The sequence below is a fragment of the Theropithecus gelada genome, chromosome 5 (genome assembly GCF_003255815.1).
Source record: "Theropithecus gelada isolate Dixy chromosome 5, Tgel_1.0, whole genome shotgun sequence".
Taxonomy (NCBI): domain Eukaryota; kingdom Metazoa; phylum Chordata; class Mammalia; order Primates; family Cercopithecidae; genus Theropithecus; species Theropithecus gelada.
In genome coordinates, this window is record NC_037672.1 from 7,566,106 (window position 1) to 7,586,940 (window position 20,835).

Here is a 20,835-nt window from a genome sequence, read left to right on the forward strand (position 1 = left end):
TTCTCACTGGGACTGGTTAGACAGTGGGTGCAGCCCATGGAGGGCGAGCAGAAGCAGGGTGGGATGTTGCCTCACTCCGGAAGCAGAAAGGGCTTGGGACCTCCCTCCCCTAGCCAAGGGAAGCCATGAGGGACTGTGCCATAAGAGACAGTGCTATCTGGCCCAGATACTACGCTTTTCCCATGGTTTTCCAACCCACAGACCAGGAGATTCCCCCAGGTGCTTACACCACCAGAGCCCTGGGTTTCATGCACAAAACTGGGTGGTTGTTTGGGCAGACACTGAGTTAGCCGCAGCAGAATTTTTTTTTTCTTTTTCGTACCCCAGTGGCACCTGGAACCCTAGCAAGACAGAACTATTCACTCCCCTGGAAAGGGGGCTGAAGCGAGGGAGCAAAGTGGTCTTGTTCAGTGGGTCCCACCCGTGCAAAGCCCAGCAAGCTAAGATCCACTGGCTTGAAATCCTTGCCACCAGCACGGCAGTCTGAAGTCAACCTGGGATGCTCAAGCTTGGTTAAGGTGGGGGGCATCTGCCATTACTGAGGCTTGGGTAGGCAGTTTTCCCCTCACGGTGTAAACAAAGCCGCAGGAAAGTTCAGACTGAGTGGAACCCACTGCAGTGCAGCAAAGCTGCTGAAGCCAGACTGACTCTCTAGATTCCTCCTCAGTGGGCAGGGCATCTCTGAAAGAAAGGCAGCAGCTCCAGTCAGGGGCTTATAGATAAAACTCCCATCTCCCTGGGACAGAGCACATGGCGGAAGGGGTGGCTGTGGGAGCAGCTTCAGCAGACTTAAACATTCCTGCCTGCCAGCTCTGAAGAGAGCAGCAGATCTTCCAGCACAGTGCTCGAGCTCTGCTAAGGAACAGACTGCCTTCTCAAGTGAGTCCCTAACCCCTGTGCCTCCTGACTGGGAGATACTTCCCAGCAGGGGTCGACAGAAACCTTATACAGGAAAGCTCCAGCTGGCATGTGGCAGGTGGCCCTCTGGAAGGAAGCTTCCAGGGCAAGGAGCAGGCAGAAATCTTTGCTGTTCTGCAGCCTCCGCTGGTGATACCCAGGCAAACGGGGTCAGAAGTGGACCTCCAGCAAACTCCAACAGACCTGCAGAAGAGGGGGCCTGACTGTCATAATAAAAACTAACAAACAGAAAGCAATAGCATTGACATCAACAAAAAGGATGCCCACGCGAAAGCCTCATCCAAATGTCATCAGCCTGAAAGATCAAAGGTAGACATATCCACGCAGATGAGGAAAAAATAGTGCAAAAATGCTGAAAATTCCAAAAACCAGAATGCCTCTTCTCCTCCAAAGGATCACAATTCCTTGCCAGCCAGGGAGCAACACTGGATGAAGAATGAGTTTGACGAATTGACAGAAGTAGGCTTCAGAAGGTGGGTAATAACAAACCCCTCCGAGTTGAAGGAGCATGTTCTAACCTAATGTAAAGAAGCTAAGAACCTTGATAAAGGGTTACAGGAACGGCTAACTAGAATAAACAGTTTTTAAAAAACCATAAATGACCAGATGGAGCTGAAAACACAGCACGAGAACTTTGTGAAGCATATAAAGCACAAAGACAAGATTAGAGAAAAAAGAATGAAAAGAACGGAACAAGGCCACCAAGAAATATGGGACTATGTGAAAAGACCAAACCTACAATTGATTGGTATACCTGAGAGTGATGAGGAGAACGGAACCAAGTTGGAAAACACACTTGAGGATATTATCCAGGAGAATATCTCCAACTTAGCAAGACAGGCCAACATTCAAATTCAGGAAATACAGAGAACACCATTAAGATACTCCTTGAGAAGAGCAACTCCAAGACATACAATCGTCAGATTCACAAAGGATGAAATGAAGGAACACATGTTAAGGGCAGCCAGAGAGAAAGATCAGGTTACCTACAAAAGGAAGCCTATAAGACTAATAGCAGATATCTCTGCAGAAGCCCTACAAGACAGAAGAGAGTAGGGCCAATATTCAACATTCTAAAAGAAAAGAATTTTCAACCAGGAATTTCATATCCAGCCAAACTAAGCTTCATAAACAAAGGAGAAATAAAATCCTTTACAAACAAGCAAATGCTCAGGGATTTTATCACCACCACGTCTGCCTTACAAGAGCTCCTGAAGGAAGCACTAAATATGGCAAGTAAAACAGGTACCAGCCCCTGCAAACCCGCCATTGCAAAAATATACCAAAATATAAAGATCGACACTATGAAGAAACCAAATCAACCAATGTGCAAAATAACCAGCTAGCATCATAATGACAGGATCAAATTCACACACAACAATATTAACCCTAAATGTAAATGGGATAAATGCCCCAATTAAAAGGCACAGACTGGCAAATTGGATAAAGAGTCAAGATCCATCTGTGGATTCAGGGGACCCATCTCATGTGCAAAGACATATATAGGCTCAAAATAAAAGGGATGGAGGGATATTCACCAAGCAAATGGAAAGCAAAAAACAGCACAGGTTGCAATCCCAGTCTCTGATAAAAGTCTTTAAACCAACAAAGATAAAAAACGACAAAGAAGGGCATTACATAATGGTAAAGGGATCAATGCAACAAGAAGAGCTAACTATCCTGAATATATATGCACCCAATACAGGAGCACCCAGATTGATAAAGCAAGTTCTTAGAGACCTACAAAGAGACTTAGACTCCCACACAATAATAGTGGAAGACTTTCAATTATTAGTTAGACAGATCAATGAGACAGAAAATTAACAACGATATTCAGTACTTGAACTCAGCTCTAGACCAAGTGAACCTAATAGACATCTACAAAACTCGCCACCCCAAATCAACAGAATATACATTCTTCTCAGCATCACATCACACTTATTCTAAAATTGACCACATAATTGGAAGCAAAACACTCCTCAGCAGAGGCAAAAGAATGGAAATCATAGGAAACAGTCACTCAGACCACAGTGCAATCAAATTAGAACTCAAGATTAAGAAACTCACTCAAAACCAAACAACTACATGGAAACTGAACAATCTGCTCTTGAATGACTACTGGGTAAATAACGAAATTAAGGCAGAAATAAATAAGTTCATTGAAACCAATGAGAAGAAAGACACAACACACCAGAATCTCTGGGAGACAATTAAAGCAGTGTTTAGAGAGAAATTTATAGCACTAAATGCCCACATCAGAAAGTGGGAATGATCTAAAATTGACACCATAACATCACAATTAGAAGAACTAAAGAACCAAGAGCAAAGAAATCCAAAAGCTGGTAGAAGACAAGAAATAACTAAGATCAGAGCAGAACTGAAGAAGATAGAGACATGAAAAATCCTTCGAAAAATCAGTAAATCCAGGAGCTGGTTTTTTGAAAAGATGCACAAAATAGACCATTAGCCAGACTAATGAAGAAGAAAAGAGAGAAAAATCAAATAAATACAATGAAAAGTGACATAGAAGGTATCACCACTGATCCCACAGAAATACAAACTACCATCAGAGAATACTATAAACACCTCTATGCAAATAAACCAGAAAATCTAGAAGAAATGAATAAATTCCAGGACACATACACCCTCCCAAGACTAAACCAGGAAGAAGTCAAAACCCTCAATAGACCAACAACAAGTTCTGAAATTGAGGCAGTAATTAATAGCCTACCAACCAAAAAATGTTCAGGACCATACAGATTCACAGCCGAATTCTATCAGAGGTACAAAAAGGAGCTGGTACCATTCCTTCTGAAACTAGACCAAACAATAAAAAAAGAGGAACTCCTCCATAACTCATTTTATGAGGCCAGCATCATCCTGATACCAAAACCTAACAGAGACACAACAAAAAATAGGAAAATTTCAAGCCAATATCCCTGATGAACATTGATGTAAAAATCCTCAATAAAATACTGGCAAACCAAATCCAGCAGCACATCAAAAAGCTTATCCACCACAATCAAGTCGGCTTCATCTCTGGGATGCAAGGTTGGTTCAACGTATGCAAATCAATAAATGTAATCCATCACATAAACATAACCAATGACAAAAACCACATGACTATCTCAATAGATGCAGAAAAGGCCTTGTACAAAATTCAACACCACTTCATGCTAAAATACACTTGATAAACTAGGCGTTGATGGAACCTATCTCAAAATAATGAGAGCTATTTATGACAAACCCACACCCAATATCATACTGAATGGGCAAAAATTGGAAGTATTTCCTTTGAAAACTGGCACAAGACAAGGATGCCCTCTCTCACCACTCCTATACAACATAGCATTGGAAGTTCTGGCCACTGCAATCAGGCAAGAGAAAGAAATAAAGGGTGTTCAGATAGGAAGAGAGGAAGTCAAATTGCCTGTTTTTGCAGATGACATGACTGCATATTTAGAAAACCCCATAGTCTCAGTCCAAAAACGCCTTAAGCTGATAAGCAACTTCAGCAAAGTCTCAGGATACAAAATCAATGGGAAAAATTACAAGCATTCCTATATACCAATAATAGACAAAGAGAGCCAAATCATGAGTGAACTCCCACTCATAATTGCTACAAAGAGAATAAAATACCTAGGGATACAACTTAAAAGGGATGTGAAGAAATTCTTCAAGGAGAACGACAAACCACTGCTCAAGGAAATAAGAGAGGACACAAACAAGTGGAAAATCATTCCATGGTCATGGATAGGAAGAATCATTATCATGAAAATGGCCATACTGCCCAAAGTAACTTATAGATTCAATGCTATTCCCATCACACTACCATTGACTTTCTTCACAGAATTAGAAAAAAACTACTTTAAATTTCATCTGGAACCAAAAGAGAGCCTGTATAGCCAAGACAATCCTAAGCAAAAAGAACAATGCTGGAGGCATCATGCTATCTGACTTCAAACTATACTACAAGGCTACAGTAACCAAAACAGCATGGTACTGGTACAAAAACAGATACATAGACCAATGGAACAGAACAGAGGCCTCAGAAATAATGCCACACATCTATAGTCATCTGATCTTTGACAAACTTGACAAAAACAACTAACAGGGAAAGGATTTCCTATTTAATAAATGGTATTGGGAAAACTGGCTAGCCATATGCAGAAAACTGAAACTGGACCCCTTCCTTATATCTTATAGAAAAATAACTCAAGATGGATTAAAGACTTAAACATAAGATATAAAACCATAAAAGCCCTAGAAGAAAACGTAGGCAATACCATTCAGGACATAGGCATGGGCAGAGACTTCATGACTAAAACATCAAAAGCAACTTCAACAAAAGCCAAAATTGACAAATGAGATCTAATTAAACTAAAGAGCTTCTGTACAGCAAAAGAAACTATCATCAGAGTGAACAGGCAACCTACAGAATGTGAGAAAATTTTGCAATCTATCCATCTGACAAAAGACTAATATCCAGAATCTACAAGGAACTTAAACAAATTTACAAGAAAAAAAACAAACAGCCCCATCAAAAAGTGGGCAAAGGACATAAACAGACACTTCTCAAAAGAAAACATTTATGTGGCCACAAACACAGGAAAAAAAGTTCATTGTCACTAGTCATTAGAGAAATACAAATCAAAATTACAATGAGATACCATCTCATGCTTGTTAGAATGGCGGTCATTAAAAGCCAGGAAACAACAGATGCTAGAGAGGATGTGGAGAAATGGGAATGCTTTTACACTGTTGGTGGGAGTGTAAATTAGCTCAACCATTGTGGAAGACAGTGTGGAGATTCCTCAAGGATCTAGAACCAGAAATACCATTTGACCCAGAAACCCCATTACTGGGTATATACCCAAAGGATTATAAATCATTCTACTATAAAGACACATGCACACATGTTTTTTTGCAGCACTATTTACAATAGCAAAAACTTGGAACCAACCCAAATGCCCGTCAATGATAAACTGGATAAAGAAAATGTGGCACTTATACACCATGGAATACTATGCAGCCATAAAAAAGAATGAGTTAATGTCTTTTGCAGGGATATCGATGAAGCTGGAAACCATCATTCTCAGCAAACTAACACAGAAACAGAAAACCAAACACCAAATGTTCACACTTATAAGTGGGAGTTGAACAATAAGAACACACAGACACAGGGAGGGGAACACTACACACCAGGGCCTGTCCGGGGGTGGGGGGCAAGGGAAGGGATAGCATTAGGAGAAATACCGAATGCATGCAGGGCTAAAAACCTAGCTGACGGGTAGATGGGTGCAGCAAACCACCATGGCACATGTATACCTATGCAGCAAACCTGGACATTCTGCATATGTATCCCAGAACTTAAAGTGTAATTTAAAAAAAAAAGAAAAAACATCCTAGGACAAAACCTAGGAAATACTCTGCTGGACATTGGCCTAGGAAAAAGTTTATGACTAAGTCCTCAAATGCAAAGAGAGCAAAAACAAAAAAATTGACAGTTGTGACCTAATTAAAGAGCTTTTGCACAGCAAAAGAAACTACCACAGCAAAAGATTAAACAGACAATGTAAAAAATGGGAGAAAATATTTGCAAATTATGCACCCAATAAAGTACTAATATTCAGAATCTATAAGGAACCAGAACAAATCAACAAGAAGAAAACAAAAGACCCCATTAAAAAGTGGGCAAAGGACATGAATAGACATGTCTCCGAAGAAGACATACAAGCAGCCAACAAACATACGAAAAAACTGCTCAATGTCACTAATCATCAGAGAAATGCAAATCGAAACCACAATGAGATACCATCTCACATCAGTCAGAATGGCTATTATAAAAAGTTAAAAACTAATAGATTTTGGCAAGGTTCCAGAGGAAAGGAAACATTCATACATTGTTGTTGGGGTTGTAAATTAGTTTAGTTCCCATAGAAAGCATTTTGGAGACTCTTCAAAGAGCTAAACATAGAATTACTATTTGGGCCAGCAATCTCATTACTGGGTATACACCCAAAGTAAAATGAATTATTCTACCAAAAAAGACAGCTGCACTCGTGTTTTTATTGCAGCATTGTTCACAATAACAAAGACATGGCATCAACCTTGGTACCTATCACATGAAATCAACTTAGGTGCCTATCAGTGGTGGACTGAATAAAGCAAATGTGGTAAAACCATGTATTGGGTACTAGGTACGTTATCTGGGAGACAGGTTCAGTCAAAGCCCAAACCTCAGCATCATGCAATATATTCATGTAACAAACTTGCACATGTATCCCCCAGAATCAAAAGAAACAAAAACAAAAAAAAAAGAAAGAAGGGGGTTTCTTCAACTTAATAAAGGGCATCTATGAAAAAACAAAACAGCTACGCGCACCGGAAGACGGAGGTCCTCTTTCCTTGCCTAACGCAACCATGGCTCGTGGTCCCAAGAAGCATCTGAAGCGGGTAGCAGCTCCAAAGCATTGGATGCTGGAAAAATTGACCGGTGTGTTTGCTCCTCGTCCATCCACCGGTCCCCACAAGTTGAGAGAGTGTCTCCCCCTCATCGTCTTCCTAAGGAACAGACTTAAGTATGCCCTGACAGGAGATGAAGTAAAGAAGATTTGCATGCAGCGGTTCATTAAGATCGATGGCAAGGTCCGAACTGATATAACCTACCCTGCTGGATTCATGGATGTCATCAGCATTGACAAGACGGGAGAGAATTTCCGTCTGATCTATGACACCAAGGGTCGCTTTGCTGTACATCGTATTACACCTGAGGAGGCCAAGTACAAGTTATGCAAAGTGAGAAAGATCTTTGTGGGCACAAAAGGAATCCCTCATCTGGTGACTCATGATGCCCGCACCATCCGCTACCCCGATCCCCTCATCAAGGTGAATGATACCATTCAGATTGATCTGGAGACTGGCAAGATTACTGATTTCATCAAGTTCGACACTGGTAACCTGTGTATGGTGACTGGAGGTGCTAACCTGGGAAGAATTGGTGTGATCACCAACAGAGAGAGGCATCCTGGATCTTTTGACGTGGTTCACGTGAAAGATGCCAATGGCAACAGCTTTGCCACTAGACTTTCCAACATTTTTGTTATTGGCAAGGGCAACAAACCATGGATTTCTCTTCCCCGAGGAAAGGGTATCCGCCTCACCATTGCTGAAGAGAGAGACAAAAGACTGGCGGCCAAACAGAGCAGTGGGTGAAATGGGTCCCTGGGTGTCATGTCAGACCTTTGTACGTAATTAAAAATATTGTGGCAGGATTTAAACAAAAAAAAAGAAAAAACAAAACAAAACAAAACAAAAACAACAACAAACCCAACCACATCAGACTTAATAGAGAAAGACTGAATGCTTTCCCCTTAAGATCAGGAAGAAAACAAGGATGCCAGCTCTCACCACTTCTATTCAACACTGTATTGGAAGCTACAGTCAGGGAAAATAGGAAAGAGGAATAAATAAAAGCCATCTAGATTAGAAAGCAAGTAAAACTATCTCTGATCAAAAATTACTTGATTTGTATGTAATTTTTTTAATCTGCAAAGAAACCTATTAGAACTAATACATGAATTTAGTAAGGCTGCAGCAAACATAATTAATATACAAAAAAATCGCATGTATTTCTACACACTAGGAATGAATAATCTGAAAATACAATACAGAAAACAATTTTATTTAAAATAGCATTAAAAGATTCAAATTCTTATAAATAAATTTGGTGAAAGGAGTACAAGACTTTTACACTGAAAACTACAAAACATCATTGAAAAAATTAAATAAGATATATACAAATGAAAATATTCATGGATCAAAAGATTAATATTAGGAATGCAATACTCTTGAAATTGATCTACAGATTCAACACACTTATTTTCAAAATTTCAGCTGTAAGTTTTGCCAAAATTTCCAGCTGGTATTAAAATTCCTATGGACATGCAAGAGATACATAATAACCAAAATAATCCTTCAAAAAATGACAAAACTTTCAAACTTATTACAATGTTATAGTAACCAAGACAGTGTGGCACTGGCGTAAATAAGGATAGGAAAATTGATCAGTAGAACAAAACTGAGTCCAGACACAAACATCTTTATGATGAATTGATTTTGACCAGAGTGCTAAGACAAATGAATAGGAGAAAGAATGTAGTCGAGATTATTTTGGTTATTACTTATCTCTTGCATTTCCATATGAATTTTAATATCAGCTTGCAATACTGGCAAATAATATAGCTTAAATTTTAAAAATAATTATGTTGAACCTGTAGATCAGTTTCAAGAGTATTGCATTCCTAATATTTAATCTTTTGATCCATGAATATTTTCATTTATGTATATTTTATTTAATTTTTTCAATGATGTTTTATAGTTTTCAGTGTAAATGTCTTGTACTCCTTTTGCTAAATTTATTTATAACCTGCACATTCAGCACATGTATCCTTAAAGTAAAAGTAAAGTTCACATGTATAAACTTAAAGTAAAATTTTTTAAAAATTAAGTAATTAATTCAAGAATGCAGTCACTGTGTAACGTTTCAGTCAACAATGGACTGCATATACAACGGTGGTCCCATAAGATTATAATGGAGCTAAAGAGTATTATCAGCCAGTGGTAACTTGATGATCTTGGCCCTGTGCAGGCCTAGGCTAATGTTTGTGTTTGTGTCTTGGTATTTAACGACAAAGTATGCAGAAATAGAAAAAATGCATGCAGAAATAGAAAAAATATTATAGAATAAGCATATAAAGGAATAAAATATTTTTGTATAGCTGTAAAATGTGTTTGTGTTTTACGTTGTGTTATTAGAAAAGAGTCAAAAAATTTAAAATATTTAAAAGTTTATAAAGTTAAAAAAGTTACAGTATGCTAAGGTTAATTTATTATTGAAGAAAGAAAAACATTTTAAAATAAATTTAGTGGAGCAAGGTGAGCCTTGGAAGATGGGCGTCCATGGCTGGGCTCCACTGCAACAGGAAACTAACCCAAGAACAGAAAACCAAATACTGCATGTTCTCACTTGTTAGTGGGAGCTAAACAATTAGTACATATGAACACAAAGGAGGGAACAACAGACACGGGGGGCTACTTGAGGGCCGAGTTTGGGAGGAGGGTGAAGATTGAAAGACTACCTATCGGGTACTATGCTTATTAGCTGGGTGATGAAATAATCAGTACAACAAAACCCCATGACACACAATTTACCATACAACAAACCTGCACATGTATCCCTGAACCGAAAATCAAAGCTCTAAAAAGAAAAGAAAATAAATTTAGTGTAGCCTAAGTGTACAGTGTTTATAATGTCTGCAGTAGTGTCCAAGTGTACAATAATGTCCTTGACCATCACATTCACTCACCACTCACTCACTGACTCACCCAGAGCAACTTCCAGGCCTGCAAGCTCCATTCATGGTAAGTGACTTATAGAGGTGTGCCATTTTTCATCTCTTATACCACACTTATGCTTTTTCTATGTTAGATAAATACTTCCCATCGTGTTACAACTGCCTATGGTATTTAGTACAGTGACATCGTACATATATCTGTAACCTAGAAGTAATAGGTTATACCATATAGCCTAGGTGTGTAGTACCCTATATCATCAAGATTTGTGCAAGTATACTCTATGATGTTCACACAGTGCTCAAATAGCCCAATGAAATCTTTCTCAGAATATATTCCTATCAAGCGACATGTGACTGCTATTTCAACAAATGGTGCAGAAACACCATTTATTCACTTGCAAAGAACGAAGTGAATTCTTAGCTGCCACCATACAAAAACTTGCTTTAAACTCAAGATAAATCATAGACCTAAACGTAAAACTAAAACTTTAAAACATAGTTGTTTTGTACTGAGAGATTCTTTCAGAACCAAACATAGGTGTAGGTTTCCAAGACCTTGGATAGGACACCGAAAGCACAAATGATAAAAGAAAAAAATAGAAAGTTGGTTGTCATTAAAATTAAAAACTTTTGTGTTCCAAAGGACACTATCAAGAAAGTGGAAAATCCAGAGAATGAAAAACCTCACCTGCAAATTACATATCTGATAAGAGATGTTTATCCAGAATTAGATTTAAAAACTTACAACTTAATAATAAAAAGACAAATAACCCAATTTTAAAAATAGGCAAACAATTTGAAAAGACATTTTCCCAATGAAAATATACCAAAATAGCCAATAAACCCATGAAAAGATGTTCAACATCATTAATCATCAGGGACACTTAACACGAAACCACAATAAGACATCATTTATACCCACTAAGATGGCAAAAATGAAAAAGATGGACAATGACACAGGTGCACATAGGATCTGAACTTCCATGCGTTGCTGATGGGACTGTAAAATGGTTAACCACTGTAAAAACAGTCAGAAAAGTCTGGCGAGTCTTCATGTTAAACAAAGAGTTACTATACCATCCTTCACTTCCACTCCTAGATATATACCTAAGAGAAGTGAAAAACATGCCCACACAAAAACCTGGACACGAATATTCCTAGTAGCATTACTCACAATAGGGAAACAATTGAAACACTCCATCAATTATAAAGTGTGGTAGAGCCATAAAACGAAAGATTATTTGACCATATAAAAGAATTGAAGTACTGATACATGCTACAACATGGGTGAATCTTTTAAACATCATGATGAATGAAAGAAATCAGTTTTGATAGGTTATATGTTATATGATTCAATTTTTATGGAACAAGCAAATCTATGGAAACAAACAGTAGGTTAGTAGTTTCTGGGGGCTGGGAGGGGCAGGGAATCAACAGTAACTGCTAATGGAGATCAGATTTCTTTTAGGGCAGATAAAAATATTCTGAAGTTAGACAGCGGTAATGATTGCACAACTGAATATATTAAAAACTCCTGAATTGTACATTTTAAAACAATGAATTTTATGGCATGTGAATTTATACCTCAATAAAACTTTTACCTACCCCACAAAGCAATATGCACAACAATGTTTAATATACTACCATTTGTGTAAAAAACAGAATTTTACAAAAAGGAGAAAAAAACATATGTATTATTTACATGTACATAAAATGTCTTGAAGTAAATTCATGAAACTGATTGGAGTGGGAACGACACTAGATGGCCTGGTTTCAAAGATGAAAGAGAGACATTTCACTGTACACTCATGTCCATCTTTTAAATTGTGAACCATATAAATGTATCTATTCAAAAATAAAAAAACTTTAGAATTATATTCATCCATTTAAACTGAAAAAATGGGCAAGAGGCTTGAAGAGGTTCTTTTAAAACGGATGTACAATTGGCCAATAAATATATAAAGAGGTGTTCAGCCTCATTAGACATCAAAGAAGTGCAAATTAAAATGAAAATGTGATACCTCCTTACACCCAACAAAAATGCTAAAGAAAGAGTGACTGACGATATTAAGAGTTGCTAAAGATGAAGATCAATTCTGTTCCCTCATTCACTGCTGACTGGAATGTAAACTGGTACAAACCCTTTGGGAAATGACTTGGCAGTATCTACTAAAGCTGAACATATACAAGCCCAGAGATCCAACAATTTCACTCCTTAGAATATACCCAACAAAAATGTACACCTGGCCGGGCACAGTGGCTCACGCCTGTAATCCCAGCACTTTGGGAGGTCAAGGTGGGCGGAACACGAGGTCAGGAGTTAGAGACCAGCCTGGCCAATATGGTGAAACCCCGTCTCTACTAAAAATACAAAAAATTAGCCCGGTGTGGTGGCGGGTGCCTGTAATCCCAGCTACTCGGGAAGCTAAGGCAGGAGAATCGCTTGAAACTGGAAGGCAGAGGCTGCAGTGAGCCAAGATCACTCCACTGCACTCCAGCCTGGGTGAAAGAGCAAAACACCATCTCAAAAAGAAAGAAAAAAAAAAGTTCACCTGTATTTACCAAAATACATATGCAAAAATGTTCACAGCAAAATTATTTGTACAGGTCAACAATGCAAAAACAGTCCTATTTTGAATTCCAACAGATTAAAAGTTCATTAACGGAAGAATCATAAATAAATTGTGCTATAATTATACAATGGAAAACTAGTGCTACATGCAACAAAATGGATAGATCTCACAGGTATTACATTAAGGGAAACAAACAAGCCAGATAAAGTCATTACATGATTCTCTTGATAGAAAATTCAAAACTAAGCACAACTAAGTTTTGACATTAAAAATCACTACAGTGTTTGTCCTGGAGGAAGAGGATAGTAATTGGAAGGGGGCAAGAGGACTCTGAAGTGCCACTGATCTACATGGAGAACACTTAGGGTGTTCCCAGGTGAAACTCAATATGTACACTCAGTCATTTGTGTAATTTTCCATAGATCCATACTTCCATAAAACTTATATTAAAGTATCTGACTCACCACATCTTATAGATTACATGTTATTGAGAAGTCTAGTTTTGTGGCTCATCTCTTGGGTGTAAAATGGTTTTTAATGTAGTTTCAATTTGAGTTTCTTTGATTAGAGTATATTAGTTTGCTAGAACCGCCATAACAAAGTACCACAGCCAGGTGACTTAAACAACAGAAATTTATTTTCTTATAGTTCTGGAGGCTGGAAGTGCAAGATCAAGGCACTGGCAGGGTTGGTTTGAATGACCTCTCTCCTTGATGGCTCGTCTTCTCACCATGTAATCACATGATCCTCCCTCTGGGTTTCTGTGGGTCCTAATCTCCTGTTTCTATAAGGACATCAGTCATATTGGATGAGGGTCCTCGTGACCTCATTTTAACTTAATTGTGTCTTTTAAGAACCTGTCTCCAAATACAGTCATATTCTGAGGTACAGGGGGTTAGCAATTTATCATGAGAATTTTGGGGAGAACGCAATTCAGAGTGAGCCTGATGTCTACTGACATGCAGTTTTACTGTGTCATGCAGAGTTGTATTTCTATCCATTAGCTTGAAGTTTTAAATTGTGTGCTACTTACCATTTGATCTATCTACCAATAAGGGAGGTGTGTTAAAAATCTCTTACCAAATATTAGATTTCTTACTCTTCCTTGTAATTCTGGCAATTTTTCCTTCATATATTTCTCAATTTTATGTGAGGATCATACAAGTTCAGAAATGTGAATCGTTCTTATCATTGCCGCAGTTATTCTCAGGATCCTAAAAAATTCCTTTTGCAGTGCAGTCGATTTGTACTATAATTCTTTTCTTGGTTTATGTTTTTCTATCCCATTATGTCCAGTCTTTCACTATCTTCATGCTTTTCATCATGATGCTTGTAAACAGGCTACACATAGGTTTTTAAAACATTCAAATTGAGAGTTTGGGTATTCTTTAGTAAGTTCAGAATGTTTATAACTATTGTGGTCACAGATATATTTTTATCATTTTATATAAAGTTGACCCTGAACCACATGGGGGTTAAAGGTATCAACCCCCACAACACTAAAAAATCTATGTGTAATTTTTGATTGTCTTAAGAGTTTACTAATAGCCTACTGTCGACCAGTAGCCTTACCAAGGACATGAGCAGTTGATTAACACATATTTTGTATGTAATATGTATTATGTGCTATAGTCTTACGATAAAGTAAGCTAGAGAAATTAAAATGCTATTGCCGGGCACGGTGGCTCACGCCTGTAATCCCAGCACTTTGGGAGGCCGAGGCGGGTGGATCACACGAGGTCAGGAGATCAAGACCATCCTGGCTAACATGGTGAAACCTTGTCTCTACTAAAAATGCAAAAAATTAGCCAGGCGAGGTGGCGGGCGCCTGTAGTCCCAGCTACTTGGGAGGCTGAGGCAGGAGAATGGCGTGAACCCGGGAGGCGGAGCTTGCAGTGAGCTGAGATCCGGCCACTGCACTCCAGCCTGGGCGAGACTCCATCTCAAAAAAAAAAAAAAAGAAATTAAAATGCTATTATGACAATCTTAAGAGAAAATATATTTATAATACTGTACTGTACATTGATACTATAAGTTTACATCTCTGTTTATAAGATGAACAATTTGTTTAAAATGATGGGCAACCACTGCTGCCGCTGTGGTACATATCAAGCAATTCAACTTTTTCTTGTAATATCATGACTTTTCTGTTTCTTGGGAGTGTTTCTAGCATCACAAGTGGCACTTTGTATGGGTTCCATGGTGTTATTCAAGGTTTATAGTATAAACTTGATGAAAAAATACACAAGAACTGCGAGAGATAAATCACTTTTTCTGTGATACGCAATTGACTGGAAAGATGAACGGCTCACGTGGAGATGATTAGTATCATATGATGTTTTAAGCAGAAGCAACACTTGAGCTCACTGCATTGGCAACAGAAGGTGGCTGTAAAATTATTACAGTCGTACTGTATGTGCTACAGTGAGTTTTATGCAGTTACGATTTCACACTACATGTCTACATTTGTTTACATGTCTATCGACTTCGAATGTCCCCCTGTATGGTCTGTAAGGGTCTGTGTGTAAGTTTGAATACATTTTAACTTTTTATAATAGATTAATGTACATTTTAGCATAGTAATTGATAAGGCCAAAAAAACTATAAGAACCCTCGAGTAGTTTTACTATATCACCCCTTCTATTATTCTATCCCTTCTATTACTATTGTATTCTATCCCTTCTATTATTACTGCCTAAGTTGTCTCTTAAACCTAGTTTTTAGAGTTAAAGTTTACTTTTGTCTTAATCTTGTTCAATTTACTTGTTGCCATTTAAAACTATTTCCTTCTTTTTTTGCTGTCTTTTTTTGAGGTTTGATGGTTTTCTCTTCTTGTGTTTTGCGCAACTACTATAGTTTTTTTTGCTTTTTGGGTGCCATGAGGCTTACATAAAATATTTTATCCTTATAACAACCTAATTTAAGATAAATTAAATCACATACAAAAGCTCTATGCATTCACTCCCTCTCCCTCTTTTATGATTTTGATTTCAAAATTTACATTTGTTTTTGTAATTTGTATCCCTAGACAATTTTTGAATAGTTTTGTGTTTTAACCCTCTGAGTAGGAATAAAATTGCTTTACACACCACTCTTACAGTACAATTAGAAAATTCTGAGTATGGCAGTATATTACTTATACCACTGAGCTTTTTTTCTTTTTTTACTTTCATATTTTTTTGTTATTAGTGGCCTTTTGTTTCAGCTTAAAAAACAAAAACAAAAACAAAAACAAAAACACCCTTTAGCAATTTCTGCAGGTCTAATGGTGATGAACTCCTTTAGCTTTTGTCTGTCCAGGAATTTTTACTTCTCCCTTATTTCTGAAGAACAACTTTGCCAGGTAAAATATTTCAGATTTACATTTGTGTTTCTTTCAGCATGTTGAATATATCATCCCGCTCTCTCCTGGCTTGCAGGGTTTCTGCTGAGAAATCTGCTGAAAGCCATCTTGGGGCTCCCTTTGACCTGCTGCTTTCAGTATTCTTTGTCTTTAATTTTTGACAATTTGATTATGCAGTTTCTTGGTGAATTCCTCTTTGGATTAAACTTGATTGGCAACCTGAGTTTCCTGTACCTGGATGTTTTTGTTGTCGTTCCCTAGATTTGGGAAATATGGGGGCCATTATTTCCTTAAATACCCTTTCTCGGACTTTTTCTCTTTCTTCTCTTTCAGGAACATCTTGATAGTGTCTCATAATTCCCACAGGCTTTCTTTCTTCTTTTTTATTCTTTTTTTTCCCTTTTTGTTCTGCTGACTGGGTAATATAAACAATGGAATACTATTTAGCCTTTAATGAAAAGAAGGAAATCCTATCATTTGTGACACACTAATGACTCTGGAGCACATTATGCTCAGCGAAATAAGCCAGGCACAGGGCGGGAAATACCACATGATCTCATTTATATGTGGAATCTAATAAAGATGAACTCATAGAAGTACAGAGTGGTTATCAGAGGCTAGGGAGGGGTGGTCAGGGAAGGAGATGGGGAGTTGTTCATCTAAGGGTATGAAGTTTCAAATAAACAGGAAGGATAGGTTTTGAGACCCATGGAACAGCAGGGTACTATAGTAAATAATAATGTATTGTATACAGTAGTTCCCCTCTTCTCCATGATTTTGCTTTCTGTGGTTTCAGTTACCCACAGTCAACTGTGGTCTGCAAATATTAAATGGAAAATTCCAGGAATAAACAACTCATAAGTTCTAAGTTGAGTGCTGTTCTGAGTAATGTGATGAAATCTCATAGTATCTTGCTCTGTCCTGCCCAGGACACAAATTATCCCTTTGCCCAGTGTATCTATGCTGTATATGCTACCCAGCCACTGGTCATTGACATTGTCATGGCTTGATAATCCGGGATCACCTGAAGCAGAGAATTCTTCTTCTGTCTCATCAGTAGGTCAATAATAGCCAAATGCTACCTCACAATGCCTGTGTCAGTCCCCTCACTTCATCTCATCACATAAACTTTGTATCATCTCACATCACCACAAGAAGCAGCATTAGTACAGCGCAGTAAGATATTTTGAGAAATATCACATCCACATAACTTTTATTACAGTAGATTGTATAATTGTTCTTAGTGTTAGTTATTACTGTTAATTTCTTACTGTGCCTAATTTATAAATTAAACTTCATGATAAGTATATATAGTAGGCCCTCTGTATCCACAGATGCAGAACCCATAGATATGGAAGGCTAACTATCCTGTGGCATTTTATATAAGGTACTTGAGAATCTGTAGATTCTGGCATCTGTAAAGAGTCCTGGAATCAATCCTCTGCAGATGCAGAGGGCCAGTTTAATGTATAGGTAAAAAACATGATATATATAAGATTTGGAACTATCTGCAGTTTCGGGTATCTGCTAGGGGTTTTGGAACGTATCCCTCATGGATAAGTGGGACTGCTTTATACTAACTAAGAGAGTAAATTTCAAATGTCTTATCATCAAATGATAGGTAAGTGAGGTGATGGATATGTTACTTAGCTTAATTTAGTTATTCAATATTGTATACATATATCAAAACCTCACATTATAACCCATAAGTATATGTAATTATGACTTGTCAATAAAAAACAATACTAATGAATTAAAAATAGGTAAATCAATTTTTTAAAAATATATTTCAAAGAATAAACTATGTAACATATATATCTGTGATTTGTAAATATAATTACATAAATGGTATAGCCATTATCCAAATTAAGAAACAGAACCTGTCCAATGGTACCTAAACCTTGTGTGTTTCATCTCAATTATGTCCTCTTCCATCCCCCAGATGGAAACACTAATTTGAGTTTTGCATTTATTCTTGTCTTGCCTTTTTAAAGCATTAATAAAACGGTGCATATCTCTCAATTTTGTTGCTGAGTTTAGCATGATTTAAAATTTACATCATGGTATTATTATTTATTTGCTTATTATATTTCTTCTTTTTAAAATTTTGCCTTAAGTTCTGGGATACATGTGCAGAACATGCAGGTTTGTTACATAGATATACATGTGCTATGGTGGTTTGCTGCACCCATCAACCTGTAATCTAGGTTTTAAGCCCTGCATGCATCAGTTATTTGTCCTAATGCTCTCCCTCCCGTTGACCCCCAACCCCTAACAGGCCCTGGTGCGTGGTGTTCCCCTCCCATTGTCCATGTATTCTCATTGTTCAACTACCACTTATGAGTGAGAACATGCAGTGTTCAGTTTTCTGTTCCTGTGTTAGTTTGCTGAGAATGGACATCATGTTATTATTATACCATAGTGACTGATATGGCTTGGTTGTGTCCCCACCAAAATCTCATGCCAAATTGTAATTCCCAATATTGGGGGAGGGACCTGGTGGGATGTGACTGGATCATGGGGACAGATTTCCCCCTTGCTGTTCTCATGATAGTGAGTGAGTTCTCATGAGATCTGGTTGTTTAAGTGTGCAGCCCTTCCCCCTTTGCCCTCTCTCTCTCCTGCTCTGTCATGTGAAGATTATGTCTGCGTCTGCTTCTCCTTCCCCTTCCACCATGATTGTAAGTTTCCTGAGGCATCCCCAGCCGTGCCTCCTGTACAGCTTTCAGAACTGTGAGTCAATTAAACCTGTTTTTTCCATGACTTACCCAGTCTCAGGTATGTCTGTGTGTATGTGGTTCTTTTTTTTTTTTTTTTAATTGAGATGGAGTCTCGCTCTGTCCCCCAGGCTGGAGTGCAGTGGTGCGATGTCAACTCACTGAAACCTCTGCCTTCCAGGTTCAAGTGATTCTCCTGCCTCAGTCTCCCAAGTAGCTGGGATTACAGGCGCTCACTACCATGCCCGGCTAATTTTTTTTTTGTATTTTTAGTAGAGATGGGGTTCTACCATGTTGGCCAGGCTGGTTTCGGACTCCTGACCTCATGTGACCCACCCATCTCGGCCTCCCAAGGTGCTAGAATTACAGGCATGAGCCACTGCGCCCAGCCAGGTATGTCTTTATAGCAGTATGAGAATAGACTAATACAGAAAATTGGTACCAAAAAAGTGGGTCATTTCTATAAAGATACCTGAAAATGTGGAAGCAGGTATGGAACTGCATAATGGGAAGAGTTCAGAACAGTTTGCAGGGATCAGAAGAAGACAGGGAGAAGAGGGAGAGTCAGGAAGATGAGGGAAAGTTTGGAACTTCCTAGAGACTTGTTGAATGCATGTGACCAGAATGCTGATAGTCATATGGAGAGTGAAGTCCAGGCTGAGGAGGTCTCAGATGGGAACTTACTGGGAACTGGAGTAAAGGTCACTCTTGCTATGCTTTAGCAAAGACACTGGTAGTATTGTACCCTGCCCTAGAGATTTGTGGAACTTTGAACTTGAGAGAAATGTTGAACAAAAAAATGACCAGAAACTAGAACTTATATTTAAAAGGGAAGCAGAGCATAAAAGTTTGGAAAATTTACAGCCTGACCATGTGGTAGAAAAGAAAAACCCATTTTCTGGGGAGGAAATCAAGGCTCAGAAATATGCATAAGTAAAGAAGAACCAAATGTTCATAGCCAAGACAATGAGGAAAATGCCTCCAGGACACTTCAGAGACCTTCGCAGCAGCCCCTCCCATCACAAGCCTGGAGGCCTAGAAGGAAAATATGGTTTCGTGGGTGAGGCCCAAGGCCTTGCTGCTTTGTGCAGCCTTGGGACTTGGTGCCCTGCATTCTGGGCACTCCAGCTCCAGCTGTGACTAAAAGGGGCCAACGTACAGCTTAGGCTGTTGCTTCAGAGGGTGCAAGTCCCAAGTCTTGGTGGCTTCCATGTGGTGTTGAGTCTGCAAGTGCACAAAACACAAGAGTTGAGCTTTAGGAGCCTCTGCCCAGATTTCAGAGGAAGTATGGAAACACCTGGCAGAGCCTTCATGGAGAACCCCTATTAGGGCAGTCCAGATAGGATATGTGGGGTTGGATCTCCAATACAGAGTCCCCACTGGGGCACTGCCTAGTGGAGCTGTGAGAAAAAAGCTACCATCCTCCAGACCCCAGAATGGTTGATCACTGGCAGCTTGCACTGTGTACCTGGAAAAGCCATAGGCACTCAATGCCAGTCTGTGGATGCAGCTGTGGGGGTTGTACCCTCTATAGCCATAGAGCAGAGCTGCTCAAAGCCTTGGAAGCCCATCCGTTGCACCAGTGTGGCCTGGATGTGAATTACGGGGTCAAGGAAGATTATTTTGGAGCTTTAAAATTTAATGACTGCCCTACTGGGTTTCAAACTGGCCTGGTGCCTGTAGCCCTTTGTTTTAGCCAACTTCTACCTTTTGGAATAGGGGCATTTACCCAACGCCTGTACCCCCATTGTATCTTGGAAGTAACTAACTTGTTTTTGATTTCACAGGCTTATAGGTGGAAGGGACTTGCCTTGTCTTAGATGAGACTTTGGACTTGGACATTCAAGTTAGTGCTGGAATGAGTTAAGACTTCGGGGGACTGTTGCGAGGGCATGGGAAGGTTTTGAAATGTGAGAAGGATATGAGAT

The 20,835-nt window shown here is 38.7% G+C and overlaps 2 protein-coding genes across 4 annotated transcripts in view; one reads left to right on the plus strand and one right to left on the minus strand.

The window, feature by feature from the left end:
• The window catches only part of STK32B (serine/threonine kinase 32B), a 440,152-nt gene that overhangs the window by 205,510 nt on the left and 213,807 nt on the right, over nt 1–20,835 (minus strand). The gene's annotated exons all lie outside the window — the stretch shown is intronic.
• Nucleotides 7,300–11,758, plus strand: LOC112624476 (40S ribosomal protein S4, X isoform-like). The gene is made up of 3 exons (XM_025385066.1): nt 7,300–8,164; nt 10,204–10,215; nt 11,748–11,758. Exon 1 carries the CDS (start codon nt 7,342–7,344, stop codon nt 8,131–8,133), a length of 792 nt encoding a protein of 263 aa, XP_025240851.1. The 5' UTR covers nt 7,300–7,341; the 3' UTR covers nt 8,134–8,164; nt 10,204–10,215; nt 11,748–11,758.

What these genes read in the sequence shown, in the direction of transcription:
- LOC112624476 (XM_025385066.1), top strand. Translation starts at nt 7,342, where the DNA reads ATGGCTCGTGGTCCCAAGAAGCATCTGAAGCGGGTAGCAGCTCCAAAG.